This window comes from Choloepus didactylus, chromosome 1 (genome assembly GCF_015220235.1).
Source record: "Choloepus didactylus isolate mChoDid1 chromosome 1, mChoDid1.pri, whole genome shotgun sequence".
NCBI lineage: Eukaryota > Metazoa > Chordata > Mammalia > Pilosa > Megalonychidae > Choloepus > Choloepus didactylus.
Window position 1 is genome coordinate 77487551 of NC_051307.1, and position 17874 is coordinate 77505424.

Consider the following 17874-nt stretch of genomic DNA (forward strand, 5'->3'; position numbering starts at 1 on the left):
GCAGCCTGAAAAATGACCTGCTGAATTGGGAGCAGCCAATATTGCATGTGAGATTAAACAACAGAATACAGGAGGGAAACCAGGTAACAATAAAGTTTCAGGAATCTAGATAAAAGAATCTATTTTTAAATTAATTTTCCAGATTAGAATTTAGAAATATTGTCATTAGAAGAATCATCTGACTAGAGGAAAGTGCTGAGTCACTCCATCACACAAAGGGCAAATTAACTCTGGCTTCGGTCTGTATCTTCGAGGGACAGGTGCACTTCTGTTCAAGTTAGGAGAACTGAGGCAGCTTACCAGATGTTATTCGAGGGGGACCTCAAATGCAGAGATCTCATTATTGTCATTATTATTATTCTGTTTCATGTCTCCATGTGATTCTGCAGGTTGTTGATTCTAGAAATTGAGATAGGAGGGGGGATCAAATTGTTAGACTGTTAATAAGGTCAGATTTATACAGCAGGATTGGTGTCGAATCTGGTCTACAGAGAAGGGGACCCAGAACTGGACTTCCAGCAGAGGGAGCACTCCGTGCTCCATCCTGAGGACTGAAACACTTTGTAAGGAGCTGCCTGAAGTTGTGAGAAGCCTTTGACAGGCCTTTTCATTATGCAAAGGTAAAGCCACAATCCTGGGGGAGTGGTAGGGAAAGGGTTTGTGGGGAGTGGAAGGGAGCTGAGCCAGAAACATAACCAGTATCTAACATCAGGGAGGAAAAGTATCTACTAAACAACACAATTTGATGACCTTCTCTATATGTCTCACTAGCTGATGTTTCTACTATCTAATGGGCTGACTCTCACTCGCACACTGTTTTCTCTATTAACAACCATCATACATCATCAACATTCTTTTTAACTGATGAAAAAGCAGCACTTTCTGAGAATATGTACAGGAAGAACATTAGCTCCTCTGGTTCTTCTCTCCCCCCTCATGTCTCCAAATATGCTATTAAGATGAATCTTACAAGCATAACATCAGGCTGGGGCTAAAGGGAAAGATGGTTTAATTGATGAACTGTAGAAGCTATTAATTTTTGTCTTAAGACCTCCTCATCTTTTTTTCACATTGTAATTTCCATTTGCTGTTCCCTAGTCTTCCCCAGCAGCAGCGTTTTGGATAATTATAGGAGGTGCCCGCACCTTTATTTTTTAGAGATAAGTAGTTTATGACGTTAGGAAGGGATTAGCAGAGAATGATGGTACTAATGTTTGTGGATTGCTTGCTGTGTGCCAAGCACTACATAATATACTTTCTGTTTCTTCAATCCCTACAATAACACTATGAGATAGGTCTTGCTACAGTTCCCGTTTTATAGATGGGGAAAGTGATGCTTAGGCAGGTTAAGAAATTTGCCCAAGGTCACCCGGCTAATAGGTGGTGGGACCAAGAGTCAAAGCCAGGGAGTCTCATGCCGGAGCCCATATTTGTAGCCCCAGACTATTCTGCCAGCAGTTCCAGGCCGAAAGCAACAATCAGGGAAAGTTCCAGGAAAAGTTTCCCCAGGAAGTCTCCAAAATGTCTAGGGAGGGACTGAACTTCCTGCTTTCCTGCAGGGTGGGAACTTTGGTATTAAAGAAGAGTGTTGGTCTCTTGAAGGCTAGAAAACTTGGACTTGACCTAAAGAGAGAAGTGAGAGAAACACCTTCAAGTTTCCCACAGAATTTATAATCTCCTTGCATTTAATATACACTGGATGAGGAAAGATTCAGGGGAGAAAGAGTTTGTGGTCTCAGATCACACCTAATGCTAACAGAGCAAATGTACTTAACTGATATTAAATTAAGTTAATATTCTTAACAACCAAATATACAATCTTCTGGCTAGTGTATTTATAGCAGAATTTTCTCAGATTCTAGGTATTATAAACAGCATCTCCTGGAGGTAATACAATAAGCCTGGCAAAAATTAGAATTAAAAATAATTCTCAATTCCATCTGGAGTGCCCTAAAATCCAGACACAGGTAGGTGTAGTGAGGTCCTCTCACTATATTTTTCTGCTCAGTTTCAATTCCAGGGCCCTAAAGTCTTTTTATAACTTGGGATTCTGTTACAAAGTTGCACCAACATTTTGGAAATCATAAGATATCCACATGACCTACTCAAATTACAGTGGATCCTGAAATTCATATTTGTGTGACTTTCTAAACAACCTGTGTTAGACTGGGATAGATTAGATTAGAGCATTTATTATTCAACTCCTCCTTCCTGCTAGGCAGTGTGGGTACAGGGGCAAATTGCCTTTGTGTTGGAAGATCCCACTTGCACAGCCTGAGGTAGCAATGGAAGTCTAAAGACATGTACAAGTTGGAGAAACGGAAGGAGCTCATGTACACTACAGCTGTAGTTACCCATGGTAGCTCCTGGCTGTTAATGTGACTCAGAAAGAACATTCTGGCATCCACTGAACTTTGCTTATATTTGTCATTTCCTTAATGTTTACCTAAAAATTACAATTTCCACTGTACCCTGCTAAAAGAAACTGTTCTCTCAAAAATCTACAAAATAATTAGGAGGTGAACTCCTTCAGAATAAGAGAAAGACATGGTAGTTTCATAAATTCCAGACTCTTTTAGTCAAAATAAAACTTTTTAAAAGACTTCTTTAAATTTACCTCTTTAAAACTTTCTTTATCTTGAGGGTCTTCTTCCCATTTTCTATTTTCGACTGGTTCAAGAAAAACTGTGTTAGTTCAACCACAGAAACAAGTGATTGGTTTTCAGTTTAAACCAAATTTAAGCATGGTTCAAATCACTCACACTCAAGACCCTGATGTGAAATTGGTGGTAATTTCAATTGATTGGAAGAAGGGTCACTTTTTAAAAAGGAATTGATAGTTCTAAAAATATACAACAAATGTGCAGAAAGTTTGGCAAGTAGACAAAATCATCTGTAGCCCCACTATCCCCAAATACTTTTACATTTATATGAATTATGAGTGCCAGGCTCTAGGGTAGCCAGTGGAGATACATAAGAAGGCAAAAGAATTAAGGTCCTTGTCTTCTTGGAGTGTTCAGTCTAGTGGAACAGACAGACCAACAAACACACAAATACAAAATGATGTCATAGAAATAGGGCTGTGTCCACAGCATACTATGGGAGCATACAGGAGAGTCACAGCATGGTTTTGTGGATTTAGGATGTATTTGTGATGGCTTCTTGGAGAAGCAGCTGAGATTTAAAGGATAAGAAGGAGTTAGCCCAGTGAAATGGAAAGATGGTGGGAGAGGCATGTTTTGAGGGTTTCTGGCAGAGGGAATAGTGTGTGTAAAGGCTCAGGAATGAGAGAACTCCAGATGTAGTAGGGGAACTAATAGTGACTTTGTATGGCTAGGGTTTGGAAAGTGAGGATCAGAAAAGGGTGGTGAAGGAGCAGGTAGTGAATGTTCCAATACCTCCTGTTTATGCTTATCTTAAGGTCAATGGGGAACCACAAGATGATTGTTTTGTGTCCATCTGGATTTAAAATTACTTAATGGTAATGTAATAAAGCTACCATGCACTTAAAATTAGCATTATACCATTATGCAATTTCACATTGATATTTTTACTTGACATATACCATTGGTATATTCCAAGTTTCTACATGGAATATTAATTTTTTAATGCCTATACAACATTCAATCATGTTGATTGATGTGTTACTTTAATTACCCATTTGTTTATCATCATTTTTATTACTTATAATTTTTCATTCTTATAAATAATGCTCAGTTACCATTTTCATTCTTTTATTTCTTTATGATAAATGTATAAGATTAATTAATCAAAGGATGCTTTATGGTCAATGGGTATGATAATTCTTTAAAAACTCACTAGTAAAGTAGACCAAAAATTTAATTACTGCTTTCTTGAAATATCAAAGTTGAGCATTTTCCAATATTTTGTTTTCAATGAACATTCTCTTCTGTGAATTGTCCTTTGCTTATCTATTGATCTATAATATTTTTATTCAGCAGAATTTGTAAATTAATTTCTAAATTTCTAAACTTAGAATATTATTTCCCCTTCCATGAAAGGATAAATATTAAATTCTATTATTATTAGTTATTCCATAATTTGGTTCTTTACTCTTCAAGTTTTAACTCTATCTCAAATTTATTTTCCAAATTTTAGTCAATGGCTTATTAGTAGTTATTAAACAGTCTTTTATGTAATGATTCATCATATACTATGTGAAATTCTTATAAAGAATAGGCTCTATTTCAAGGTTATCCATTAAGGTTTGATGATTTACATCTTGTTCTGACAGTAAACACTTTTTATTATTAGTATGGATGTAGAAAATATTCTAGTTTTTGAGAGGAACTAGTAGTTCCTTCATTAATCTTTATTTCATATTATTTTTATAATGAATGTTTTTTCTTGTAGATGAAATACAGAATAAGTGCTAACCATAACCTAGATATTCATAGTCTGAATTCATACATTGGATATCAAATATGGCAGTTAAAAGAATTCCTTGATACTCCAGGCAGAATAGATATATGGTTATTTTATAAATAGATATATGGTTCCAAATAGATACATGGTTATTTCATACAGAGAAAGTAAGTTCTCACAATTGCTCAAAGAAATCTAACTCACCTGTTGATACTGATGAATAAGAATGTTTACATGAAGGTACATACTTTTTAATGTTCCATCTGAATTTTTTCATATCAACTGAAGTTTGAACAATCATTATTTTTGTGAAATTTTCAGTGCCTTGTAGCTGAAAGTCCACAGAATACAAATGAATTTCTGAGCAAATATCCAACAGTGAAATTATCACTGGCAAGCTGCTATCTTAGTCCCTATCCAAATATCTGAGAGCAAATGGAAAATATCAATAGATATAGATGTCTTAAAATACCTGGATACATTGAGTTTGTAAAATTTGATTCCACATACTCCATTTTTTTTTCATTTTTTCTTCATTTCTCTTCCAAATGAGAAAAATTATCAAGACTTAATCACCAATGGCCTCTTAAAAAAATCACCCAGTTTTAGTAGAGTTTGTTAGAAAGATAGACTAAAAAACTATAGATTTCAAGAAACCATTTCACCTTGTGGTTGTGTTCACTATGCTTTGAATCACATCAGCACCTCAATCCACAGTGAGCAGGGCTCCGAGCCTAGGTCAGTAGGCAGAGCTGGGCAGGTTTCACGCTGCTTCAAGTAACCCTTGCTTGACTATCTAAATTCCTAACCAGCACTCAAACCAAAGTTCTGTTATTACATATTCAAGAACAGAGGTAAGGAGTGCCAACGTTAAGAATAATGTTTCACTTCCACTCTTTGAGCATCATACCAGCAATGTGGCTTCCACTTAGAAAACTTTCTTGTGACAGTTTTTCACTTCAGGATCCCTCCTATCCCCATCACACTTTTTCCTTGTGTCCCAAATCTACCCTGTAAGTACTTCTGTCACAGCTGTCAACATTTTATAGATGTATTTACATATATATTTCTTTCCATTTGGTTGAGAGAGCTCTTGAGGGCTGACTGCAAGTTTCATCTAGCACTGTTTCTGTCAAATATTAGCTGCTTAAAAACATATATGGCTAATTTAATAGACTCTAGGTCCCTCTTTCAATTTTTCTATAGTTGTATTTTTTGGTCCTCCAATTCCTCCTCATGTGTGTCTCTGACTCTTCCCCAACATACACAAGCACACAAAAACACAGTCTTCTTTCTTTCCCACCTCATATGGTGCAGGTTCTCATTTTGATTGAGAACTCAAATAACTGGAGAATTCAATTAACAGCTTACACAGGAGACATCACAGACACATCTACTGGGCATCTTCCAGTTGAAGCCTAGTGCCCCACCCTTCTATTTTGTGCGGGACTCTACGTTAAACCTGAAACCTGGAACAAGAGGTTCCAGCTGCTTCTCAGGGGGCGGGGGGAAATCTCAGTGTCAGCCCCTCCCTGGAGTTATATGATACCCTGCCCTTGGCAGCACAGCTTTGTCTTTCCTCTCCAGACTCCAGCTGAGGCGTGCAGAACTGCCATCCACTGGCCCTGGTAGGCCACAATGGGATCTCCTTCCCTGCTTTTTGGGACCCTTTGTGCTGGGTAAGTAAGAAAACGATTGTCTGCAGAATGTTTCTGTTGTGCCTGAGCCTGTCCCACATGCACCATACAGCAACTCACCCCAAGCTTCACTTTTACAATCACTTTGGCAGAAGCTAGGCAAATACCACTGGAACTCAGTTCAGCGTGGGACTGGTAGAACCTTCTTAGGTTACTGATGGCACAGTCCTGAGAAAGTGGTCCTTCTGGTATGTATGAATGATCTTAGGACCCTCTTCTGCTGTGTAAGACTGCAACAAAATCTAACTATGGCTGAAATATACAATCTGGCTTACTTTGTTGACATTAGACTGGAATAGCTTGATTCTTGGGTTGCCCAGTGACAAAGCAAGCAATGAACATGTGTGTGTGTATTTATGGAGTGGTGGGGGAGAGGGAGAGGATGGGAGGGTGGAAAGGCCAATATTGTAGTGAAAATTTTTCTCATGTTATTACATTGTTGTATGTATGGCATATTGGCTGAAGATATGAATTAGTATTTCTTTACCTGATGGCATGTTATAGGAATTAAAGAAGGTGCCCTATAAGCTTTCCGTAACTGACAATCTTCTACAGCTCCGTGTATGAGGATAACATAGATTACAGCTTCATCGTAAATATTAGTTTTGGTGTTCATTGGTATATCTTTTACATAAACATTACCAAGCTTTAATTGCATCTTGTAGTTCCAATCCTATAAGTAAAACACAATTTCATAGTCTATTATTTGTTTGTCAAGTTTATTATAAAATCCTGAACAGTTAATTTCTAACAGTATTTTAATGTGATTCCAGTTGAAGAGAAGGATGAAATCACATAAACAAGCTCTTACCTCATAAGATAAATTTTCCCTGATTTTTTTGGCAGTAATAGAAAGTCCAATTTTTAGCCACATTTTATATTCTATGAGAGGACAGCATTGCTCAAAAGCTTCATGCAAGTGTGCTTTGGAAATAAAACATGTCTAGAAAAAGGAGGGTATAAGGAAAGTTCAATATTTCATTCTGTGAACTTATAGTTTAAGGAAGAAGGTTTTCTCATTTATATATATATATAATTAAGGTTAAGAATTTAAAAAATATATATCATTAAGATTAAGAGTTTAAATTATGTAAGATACATGTTTATGACCTGGAAAATGTACATTATGTTAGTAAAATGCATGTTAGTAAATGTTTATGCAATCTTGTCATATGTTGAATTTTAAAAGGTCACATGGTCCAATGAGAGGTTCATTATTATACTTACAGGTTCTGAAATAATAGAAAACAAATTACAATAAAATAAAATAAAAATCATTTGACCTTTGAAACTAAAGATGTAAATATGTTCAAAAATCCATTATTTGAGGGGAGCAAACTTTTTGGGCAACAGTAAAAGACTGATGTTAAGAATGAACAGATAATTGGCTATTAGGAGTAAAGCTGCTATGAACATTCACTTTAAATCTTTGAGTATATATATATTTTTATTTCTCTTGGTTAAATATCTACAAGTGAGATTTCTGGGTTGATACGATAAGTGTATGTTTACTGCCTGTTTTCTGAAGTGGTTGTAACATTTTACACTTCCATCAGCTATGTGTGACAATTTCAGTTGCTCCACATTCTTTCCATCACTTGGTATACCAGACACTTTATTTTTAGCCAGTGTAGTAGGTGTGCAGTGATACCTCGTTGTGGTTTTAATTTGCACTTCTCTGAAAACTGACAATGTTGAACATCTTCATGTGTTCAATGGCCATTTGTATGTTCTTTGGTGAAGTGTCTGTTCAAATCCTTTGCCCAATTATAAACTGGGTGATTTGTCTCCTTATTTGTGAGTTCTTTATATATCCCTATGTCAAGTCCTTTGTCAGATAAAGGTATTGTGAAAAGCTTCCCCTGTCTGTGGCTTTCCCTTTTTTTGTATTCTTCATGGTGTCTTTTGAAGAGCAGACAGTTTTAATTTTGGTGACATCCAGTTTATCAATATTTTTTCTTATGGTTAGTGTTCTTTGTGTCCTGACTGAGAAATCTCTGCCTAATTCAAGATTTCCTATTTTTTCTTCAAGAATTTTTATAGCTCTAGGTTTTGTGTTTGTGTCTATGATCATTTCAAATTAATTTTTGTGCAGAGTATATGGGATTGAGGTTGCTTGCTTCTACATGGATATTCTGTGTTTTCAGTAACATTTGTTGAAAGCACTATTGTTTTTCCATTGAAATATTTGGGGCCTTTGTAAAAAATCAATTGACCATGCATGTCTTAACCTGAAGTCAATACCACATAGTCTTGATTACAATAGATTTAGAATAAGTCTTTAAATCAGGTAGTTTGAAGCATCTAATGTTAATCTTGTTTTTCAAATTGGTTTTGTTTTTCTAAGCCCTTTGAATTTCCATATAAATTTTACCAAGTATCTTGTAAAGTTCTACAGAAAAACAGCCTGTTGGGATTCTGATTAGAGTGCATTGAATCTATAGATCAATTTGGGAAGAATGGACATCTTGATAATATTTTGCCTTCAATCCATGAATATAAGATTTCTCCATTTATTTAGATCTTCTTTAAGTTCTCTAGAAACTATTTTGTAGTTTTCATTGTAGAGGTTTTGCACATCTTTCGTTAACTTTATTCCTAATCATTTTATGTATTTGGGTATTTTTTTTTAAACGTATTAAAAATTTCATTTCCAATTGTTTGTTGCTAGTACATGAAAGCACAATTAAGTTTTGGAATTTGAAGTTGTACATTGACACCTTGCTAAATTCACTTACTAATTCTTGTTTTTGATTAATTTTTGAGGATTTTTAAAATGCTGATATTATGTCATCTGCAAAGAGAGACAATTTTAGTGCTTTCTATTTTTTATATTTATTTCTTTTTCTATCCCTATTGCACTAACTAGGAACGCCAGTATAATACTGAATGGAATTAGTGAGAGTGGATATTCTTGCCTTATTCCCAATCTTATGATCTTAGTTTTTCACCACTAGGTATGATGTTAGCTACAGGTTTTTCAAAGATGATCTTTGTCAGGCTTAGGAAGTTCCCTTATAATCCTAGATGTGAAGAAATTTTATGATGAAATGAGTGCTGAATTTTGTCAAATTGTATGATGTGGTGAAGCACGATGATTGCTCTTCAAATGTTTAAGCAAGCCTTGCATTCCTGAAATAAGCCCTATATAGTTAATGTCCTATCTTTTTATATACTTATGGACTCAATTTGCTAATAATTTTAAAGTAATTTTTGTAACTATGTTCATGAGGGATAGGGGTTTTTGTCAACTTTTCATATTGGGTTACACTAACTCCACAATATTAGCTGTGAAGGTTTTCCTTGTCTTCTGTTTTCTGAAAAAGTTTATGTAAGTTTGTTATTATTTAATGCTTAAAGGTTTAGTAGAAGTCACCAATGAAACCATCTGGAGTTTTCTTTGTGGGGAGGTATTTGATTACAAATTCAAAAGATTTTAATAGATATAGGGCTATTCAAATTTCCTACAGATATATGTTTGTGTTTCCCAAGGAAATTTGTCCATTTCATCTAAGTTGTCACATTTATTTGTATAAAATTGTTTATAATATTTTCCTTTTACATTTGAAATGTCTTTGGGATTTTTGGTGATATCTCCTCTTTATTCTTGATATTAATTTGTGTGTGTGTGCATGAGTGCGTACACACATTCATTCTCTCTCTCTTTCTACATTAATCTTGTTAAGGATTTATCCATTTTATTAATATTTTCCATGAACTAACTTTTGACTTTGTGAATTTTCTCTATTGTTAATCTTTTGTTCCTTATTTACATTTAGTGCACTCTTCCTTTTCCAGCTTATTAAGGTGGCAAATTAGATAATTTATTTTAAACATTTATTCTTTTCTAAAAAAAGTATTTAAAACTTCAAATTGTCCCCTTAGCACTTACTCTTTAACTATGTCTCACACATTTTGATATGTTGCATTTTCATGAAATTTTCATCATTATATATTTTCTAATTTCCCTTGTTATTTCTTCTTTGACCCAATAGGTTATTCTGAAGAATATTATTTAATTACTTACTATTTGGGAATTCTCTAGGTATCTTATTGTTATTAGTTTCTAATTTAATTCCATCGTGCCACTGTGGTCAGAGAACACATTTCCATCTTTTAAATTTTTGAGACTTTTTTTTTTTTACAGAGCAGCATATGGTTTATCTCAGTGAATATTCATGTGCATTTGGAAAGAATGTGTATTCTTCAGTTGTTGGATGTATTAATCTATAAATGTTGACTAAGTTGAGTTTCTTGATAGTGTTATTTGATTGTCTGTTTCCATACTGACTTTTTTTTTGTTTCTGATCTGCTTTTCTATCAACTGCTCTTATGGGGAGTGATAAAATCCCTAAAAGTGATTATGGATTTGTCTGTCCATTTCTCCTTTTAGTAATGCCAGCTTTTGCTATAAGAATATTGTAGTTGTGTTATTAAAGGTATCAATATTTGGAATTATATGTGTTCCTGAATTGCCCCTTTTATCATTATGAATAGTTCCTCTTTATCTCTTGTAATATTGCTTTATTTGAAGTCCACTTAGCCTAATGTTAATATAGCTACACCATCTTTCATATGCTTACTGATTCAACACATTCATATCTTTAAATCTAATATACATTTCCTGTATACATAAATAGGGGGATCTTACATTTTTCAAAATTCCAAGATGACAATCTCTGCCTAAGTGTTTAGATGATTTACATTTAATGTAAATATTAGTATTATCTGCTTTAAACCTACCATCTTACTATTTGCTTTTCATTTACGTGTTCTTCTTTGTTCATCTTTTACTCCTTTCATATTTTATTTTGGGTTAATTGGATTCTTTTTTATCCCATTATTTCCTCTATTGGTTTCTAAGCTATATCTAATATTATTAGATTTCATTTGTTGCTCTAGTGCTCACAATCCATGGCATAGTACCACTTCACATTTCACACCCAATCCTTTACCCTTTCCACTCCTAACTTCACACCAGATACTTCACAACTTCCTCTTTCCATTTTACAAATGTATTACCTTTACAAGAAAATAATTCCAAGTACGCACCCCCATTCTGGGTGCTATTGTCATATCTCTTACTCTATATGTGATATAAACCCCTCTTACGACTGTTTAAAGCAAAAAATTGTATTTCAAGGAAATCAGTGAAAGGAAAAAAAAAACAACAACTTGTTTATAGTTATTTATTTATTTACCATTTCTGATGTTTTTCTTCCTTACTTAGAGATCTGATTTTCTGTCTGGTGGCATTTCCCTTCAGTCTGAAAATATTGTTTAACATTTATTATAGTGCAGGTCTGATGAGAAATTCCCTAAGCTTTCATTTATCTGTAAATTATTTTTTTTCCTTTCCACAATTTAAGATATCATTATATTATTTTCTGGCCTCAATTGTTTCAAGAATTTGGTGATAATTTTTATCTTTGTTCCTCAGGATATCACATGCCCTTTTACTCTCACTGCTTTCCAGACATCTCTTTCTCTTTGGCTTTTAACACTCTGATGTGCATGTGTGTATGTGTGTGGGGGTGAGGGGAGGAGTTGGGGGTAAGTGTGGGTGAGTGTATTTGTCCTGCTTGTCATTCACTCAGCTTCTTGGTACTGTAAGTCAAAGTTTTCATCAACTGGGAAAATTTTGGTCATTATTTAAAAAATAATTTTTCATGCCCATTATCGCTCTCTTCTTTTGCAACTTCCATTCACAAATATTAGGCCATTTTAAATCCTCAAACAGGTATCTCAAGTCTGTACATTTTTAAAAATCATTGTTCTCTTTGTTTTTCAGTCTATAATATTTCTTTTATGTATCCTTCCATTCACTGACTCTTTTTACTGCCATCTCCAATCTGCTCTTTTTAATTCTGAAATTTCCATTTGACTCTTTTCTATCTCTTCTCTCATTAAGAACATATTTTCCTTTAATTATTTGAACATATTTCTCTTTAGTTTTTTGAATCTATCTTTAATGATTGCTTTAAAGTCTTTGTCTGCCAAGCCATATTCTGGTCAATTTCAGTGTTGATTTCTATTCACTGTACCCCCTTTTTTTCACACTGTGGTTTACATGTTTCTTTGCTTGTCTAGTTATTCATGATCACTTACTGAACATTTCTGATGATACACTGTAGAGATTCTGGATTCTATTATCTTCCTCTGAGAAATATTGATTTTTGTTGTAGTAGAAAGTTCATTTACTGTCTGATCACCTTGATCTTTGTTGGCTGGGTATTATGATTTGCTTAGGTAAATATCAGTGAAAAACCTTAAGTATTTTCCAAGCCTGTGTAACTTATTGGTACTTAACCTGCAAACTCTGCCTCCACTGTGGATTCTGTCGGGTTTGATCTTTGGCTTTGTTAGAGTGGACTTAGGGCAGGCCTTACTTTAGGTCACAGTCCTTACATCTGAGGCCTATTCTTTCTGTTTCTCAGCTGTATGCCTGAAGTGTTAAAGGACTGAACTTTCAAAGTACCTAATCCCTGGCACTCCTTGATCTCATGGCTTTGTTCCATTCTTAACAATCAAAAAGGACAAGTCTAGTTTTGTGTCATCCTGTTCATGTGCAACCCAGCCCTCAAACAGGGACTTGCGGAGAACCACACACAGACTTTTAGAGTCTGAGCGTAACTCTTTCTCCTAGGCCCTGCACTGCAGCTTCCAGCATTGCAGCTGCTCCCATTTCTGATTGTTTCCTTCTCAGTTCAGCAGGATTATCAGCTTCTGCTTGGATTCTTGTTTGCTGCATCACGGTTGGTAAACTGTCCTAGGAAAACATCATGGTGGACATGGGGCTTACCTGTGAGTTTCCCTTCTTTCAAGGATTTCAGACTTACAGTGCCTGTTTTCCAATGGTTGAAAACATTTGCCTCATGCATTTTGTTAAGTCTTATGGTTATTTATGGTAGTTGTGCAGCCAGAAGCAGAAGGCTAGAGTATTTTTATGCAAATCCCAGGCATCGTATAATTTCACTTGTAAATATTTTAATATGCATCTCTGAATCATAGACATTTTAAAGATATAATCATCATGTGATTATCATACCTAACAAAATTTAAAAATGTTCTCTTAATATCATCTAAAATTCTGTTCATATTAAAATGTCCTCAAACAGGTCTCTTTACAGTTGGTTTGTTCAAATTGGAATAATTCTATTTGGTTATTATATCTCTTAAGCCCCTTTTTAAAAGCTTTCCCTTGCCTCCTGCCCTTCCTCCTACACATGCATTCCTCACACTTTTTATTCCATTGACTTGGTGGAGAAATGAGATCATTTGTCCTAGAATGTCTCTCATTCTAGATTTAGCTGATTTCCTTTTGATACCATTAAGCTTGCTTCTCTCTTTCTTACATTGCCTGCAAACTGGTTAGATCTAGAGACTTGTAGAGTTTCAGGTTATCTCCTTTCTTGTGCAAGAAGACTTCATAGGTAAGATTGATCAGTGTTCTTAGGTGGTATCAGTCAGTTCTCTTCATTATAAAGTTTCCTATTAAATTCCACATAATAGTTTTAGTAACTATTGATGATTGTTGCCTAGGTCCATTATTTCATTAGAAATGGCAAAATGGAGATTTTCTATTCCTCTGATTCTGCATTTGTTAGCTGTAATTCTTCCATAAAGATGAACATTTCCTCTTCATTTTTTTCAGATTCCTTGATAAAGTTCTTAGAGGAAAGGCAGGATAAATGTTTAATTTTGTTCCTTTTTAAAAAGAACAATCCATTTTCAGAATAATAAGTTGAAATCCTAGCAACCTCTACGAAAATTAAAAAAAAAATGGTATCATTATCAACTAATGGACTTTTATATATGTGATGGATTTTAATTGATTACAGTCATTATTCTTTTTGATATTCTGATTAGGCCAGTGCGAGCCCCTGGTACCTAGAGGATTCTGTCTTCAATTATGCCAAGGAAAATTTCCATCAACTCTGCTTAACTTTCTGTTAATAGATTCTAGCTCACTGACTTGTTCCCTTTCCTTGCTGTGAAAATTATGGTATTCATAGTTAACATATCCCACCCAATTTCTCCATGAAAGAGCTCATATAATAATTTTTTTTTCCTGATTTAATCCTTGTTAGGTTAACTTTCACAAGCCATTTTGTCAGGACACTTTACTGGATGAGTATAATTATATAACAAATTTTTTTTCTCTAACATTCCTTTTTCTTTTTTCTTTTTTTTTTTTTTTTACACTATTCCTATTTAAAAAAAATAGACACCAAACTTTCAACATATACTAAGTACAGAAACAATCTCAAGCAACAGATTTAACAAGGGACAACGGTAAGACATACAGTGATATTTTCTGACCTCCACTACAGTTTTGCACTTGGCAGAATATTTCATAGGTTCATTGGTTAGGCAGTTTAACTCTCCTATTATTTCTCCACTGATCAAATAGTCTGTGTAAGTTATCTGATTATCTTTTTCCTCTGATTCCCAGAGTATTTGGTCAATTCCCAAACCTGGCTTTGATCTTTGAAGCTGTTGTGGACAAAGAAAGAGAAAAATACATATATCAATTAACTGTCTAATTTATGACCATTTTTCCTTTGGTTTTAAAATTTTGAGTATATATATATATATTTTGAGAATACCTTTACTCCCACCTTTATAAGTAAATTTTCCAAATTAGCAATGAGTTGGAAACAAGGCACTGTTAAATACCCTGACCTTTCTGGTTGCACCTGCTCAGCCAACCATGAGCAGCCTTAGATTGTGTAACAATTCATATTATAATTTCCTATCTTAAAATATTATCCTTTTGATGGTTTCTTGTTATCTGTGAAAAAATATGGCTAAAAAGGTGGATAGATGGTGTTATCCATTGTGTCTGAACACAAAAATTGTAATTTGGACTAGCTGTGGTCCTAAGAAAGAAACAATGCAGTTCTTAACATGGAAAGCGATTAATTCCAAATTTTATAAAGTTTTAAACTAATATTCACAAAAGCATTTGTAACTCTGCCTTACCTTAACCATGCCTGAAATAATGATAAAGATTCCCCTGGGCTCATCATCCTCCTCAAATATATCATTTCCGCAATCAAATGTTACAACTCTGACTCTTTCCTAAAAAATATCACCAAATACATGGGATGTTGACATTTACATTAAAAAAAGACTTTTGAATTTTTAAAGTAAATATCACTTAACAAGTCTCCTGAGGTATTGCATTAGTAATAAATTTGTAAGAGGAAACAAGGATTATGAATAGCAAATAGAGGAAGGTATCCACTATTAACATAAATTATATTCATGGATGTATATAATTTCAGATGGAATATTTATACATGGATTGGTAAATAATCTAGGGGTAAGAATGCAAAGGGTTTCATCTGGATGAAAAGTAATGGGGAAAGATGCAGGCTAATGGCACATAAATGTCTCATACATATTCATGCTCTAAATGACTGGTAAAATAAATAAATAATTCAATACTTCAAAATACTCTAAGCAGGTAGAAAAATATAATTGGTGTTTCAGTACCAGGTAGGAATAGAAAAAAGAATGTTACGAAAGCAAGTTAGATCCATTATTTGTTCATTCCACAAATGCTTCTTAAACACTCACTTGTATTATTCAAATGTTAGGTGCTGGAGAATTTAAAAGATGAATGAGCTAAAAATTATAGTAGAGGAAAGAGATGAAACAGTAATTGTAATGTAAAGTACTCAATGCTATAATAAAGGTATATACTGGATACATTGTTGGCATCTTTGGTCCTCCAAACTTAGGACAGATCATGGATTAGTCTACAGGTGGCATTTTGACCCCCAAACCTACTTCTTTGAACATCTTTTCACTCACCTTCCCTTCTGTCTCCTGTATCTTTAAGCTCTATCTCTTTATGACTCTTTTCCACACAATAATGCATCTCACACAAGTATTTTTCACTCTAAAAAAAATTCTCTATTGATCATGCATCTTCTATGACCACTTACCAATTTCCCTTTACTCCCAAATATCTTGAAAGAATAGTCTATATTCATTGTTCTGATTTCTTTCCCACTCCAACCTTTGCATTTCATCTCCACTATTCTACTGGAGTTGTTATTTTAGAACAACCAGTGTTGTTCATATTATCCAATACTAAAGATATTTTTCAGTTCATATCATATCAGAACTTTCTGATGCACGTGATGGTGTTACTACACATCCTCCTCTTAAAGCGCTCTACTCTGTGGCCTCCTTGACCTTGCATTTTCCTGGTGCTCCACACCTTTGTGACTACTTCTCTCTAGCTCTCTCAAAGACAACTATTCAATGCCCTAAGGCACTTTTGCCAACCACTGCTCCTCTCACAACATGCACCCCCAAAGGACAATCTAAACACTGTGTGCTGATAATTCCTCAGCCCCCACTGAAATTTGGATTTACTCATTGCACTGCCACCTGGGCATTCTACTAACTACTATTCCTTGCAAACCAATTCTCCTCTTGGATTCTCTTTTTCATTGGTAATACCATTATCCACCCAGACACTCATGCTTTAAAATTAATATGTGTCTCTCTCCTTTCTTACTTTCCCATGATAGCCAATCCATTACCAATCCTTAATATTTTATTACCTTCTAAACATTTTCTGAATCTGTCTTCTATATTTCCATGCCCACCATTGCTATCCCAAATCAGACCTTTATTGAATCATGCATATTGCAGTGGCCTCCTAACTGGCATCCCTGTAGGCAATGTTTTTACTCTGATATAGGTCATGCACAGAACCAACAGAGTCATTTTTATCTAAAAAGTGAAGCTAACTATCTCTATTGCAGATAATCCTGTTATGGTTCTCCATTACTGGCAAAATATAATCTAAGCTTCTTATAAGAACTCTTGCCTTCCTCTTTTTATTTCACACTTTGATTTGACACACTCAAATGTTGTTGAACTCTTAAACCCTATGCTTAATTCCCTTAACAGGTTATGATTTATTCTTCCCCTCATATGACTCTTTACTCATGTTTTCCTTACTTCCTGGAATGCCTTTTATTTGCCTTGTTGGCCTGATTAATAAACTAGACTGTGAACTTATTGAGACTGGGATTTTATACCTCATTTATTTGGGAGTACTAGAGTACCTTTAATCATTTGATTAAAAATTGTAGGCTCTAGAATTAGATTGTCAGATATTGAATCCTACTCCACCACTAACTATTTGTACTTGAGAAGTTATTGAATCTTTCTTTACATTGATTTCTTCATTTGTAGAATGGGGATATGACTGTTCTTATGATATAGTGCTGTTGAGGATATTAAATGACATAATTCATGTAAAAATCTTAGACTATTGCCTGGCAAACAGTGTGGATTCAACACATGTTAATTTTTATTATGCACATTCCCAGGTCTTACTTAACATTATGTCTCACAAAAAGTAGTACGACAATACTACTTATAATAATTTATGAAATGGATTCATTCATTGTGAACAAATAAATATGAATTATGAATGAATTCAATAATCATGAAGGACTTCTGTTATATAAATGAATGAAAAGGGCAATAAGCATTTCAGTGGCATGGTTTCCAGAGGCACAACAAATAGGGAAAGTTTGAAAAAAGAGAAAACAAAGAGCATTTTAAGAAAAGTAAATAATATCCTGTGGTAGGCTGAATTATGTATCACCTCCAAAACACGTTTTTGGTGTTAGTCTGCATTCCTGTATGTGTGAGCCCATTGTAAATGGAATCTCGTAAAGATATTGTTTTAGGTAGGGTGTGTCTCAACTGAATGAGGGTGGGCCTTAATCTGATTACTGGAGTCCTTTAAAGCAGA

The 17874-nt window shown here is 34.5% G+C and overlaps 1 protein-coding gene across 1 annotated transcript in view; it reads right to left on the minus strand.

The window, feature by feature from the left end:
* Nucleotides 1–1443: 1443 nt before the first annotated feature.
* The window catches only part of SLC9C1 (solute carrier family 9 member C1), a 145698-nt gene continuing 129267 nt past the window's right edge, over nt 1444–17874 (minus strand). Inside the window, exons 22-27 of the mRNA XM_037813191.1 lie at nt 15069–15167; nt 14406–14579; nt 6895–7026; nt 6571–6756; nt 4591–4717; nt 1444–1553 (exon numbers count right to left, since the gene is read on the minus strand). Of these exons, the coding sequence (XP_037669119.1) occupies nt 1444–1553; nt 4591–4717; nt 6571–6756; nt 6895–7026; nt 14406–14579; nt 15069–15167 (828 nt within the window). The remainder of the gene's footprint in view (nt 1554–4590; nt 4718–6570; nt 6757–6894; nt 7027–14405; nt 14580–15068; nt 15168–17874) is intronic.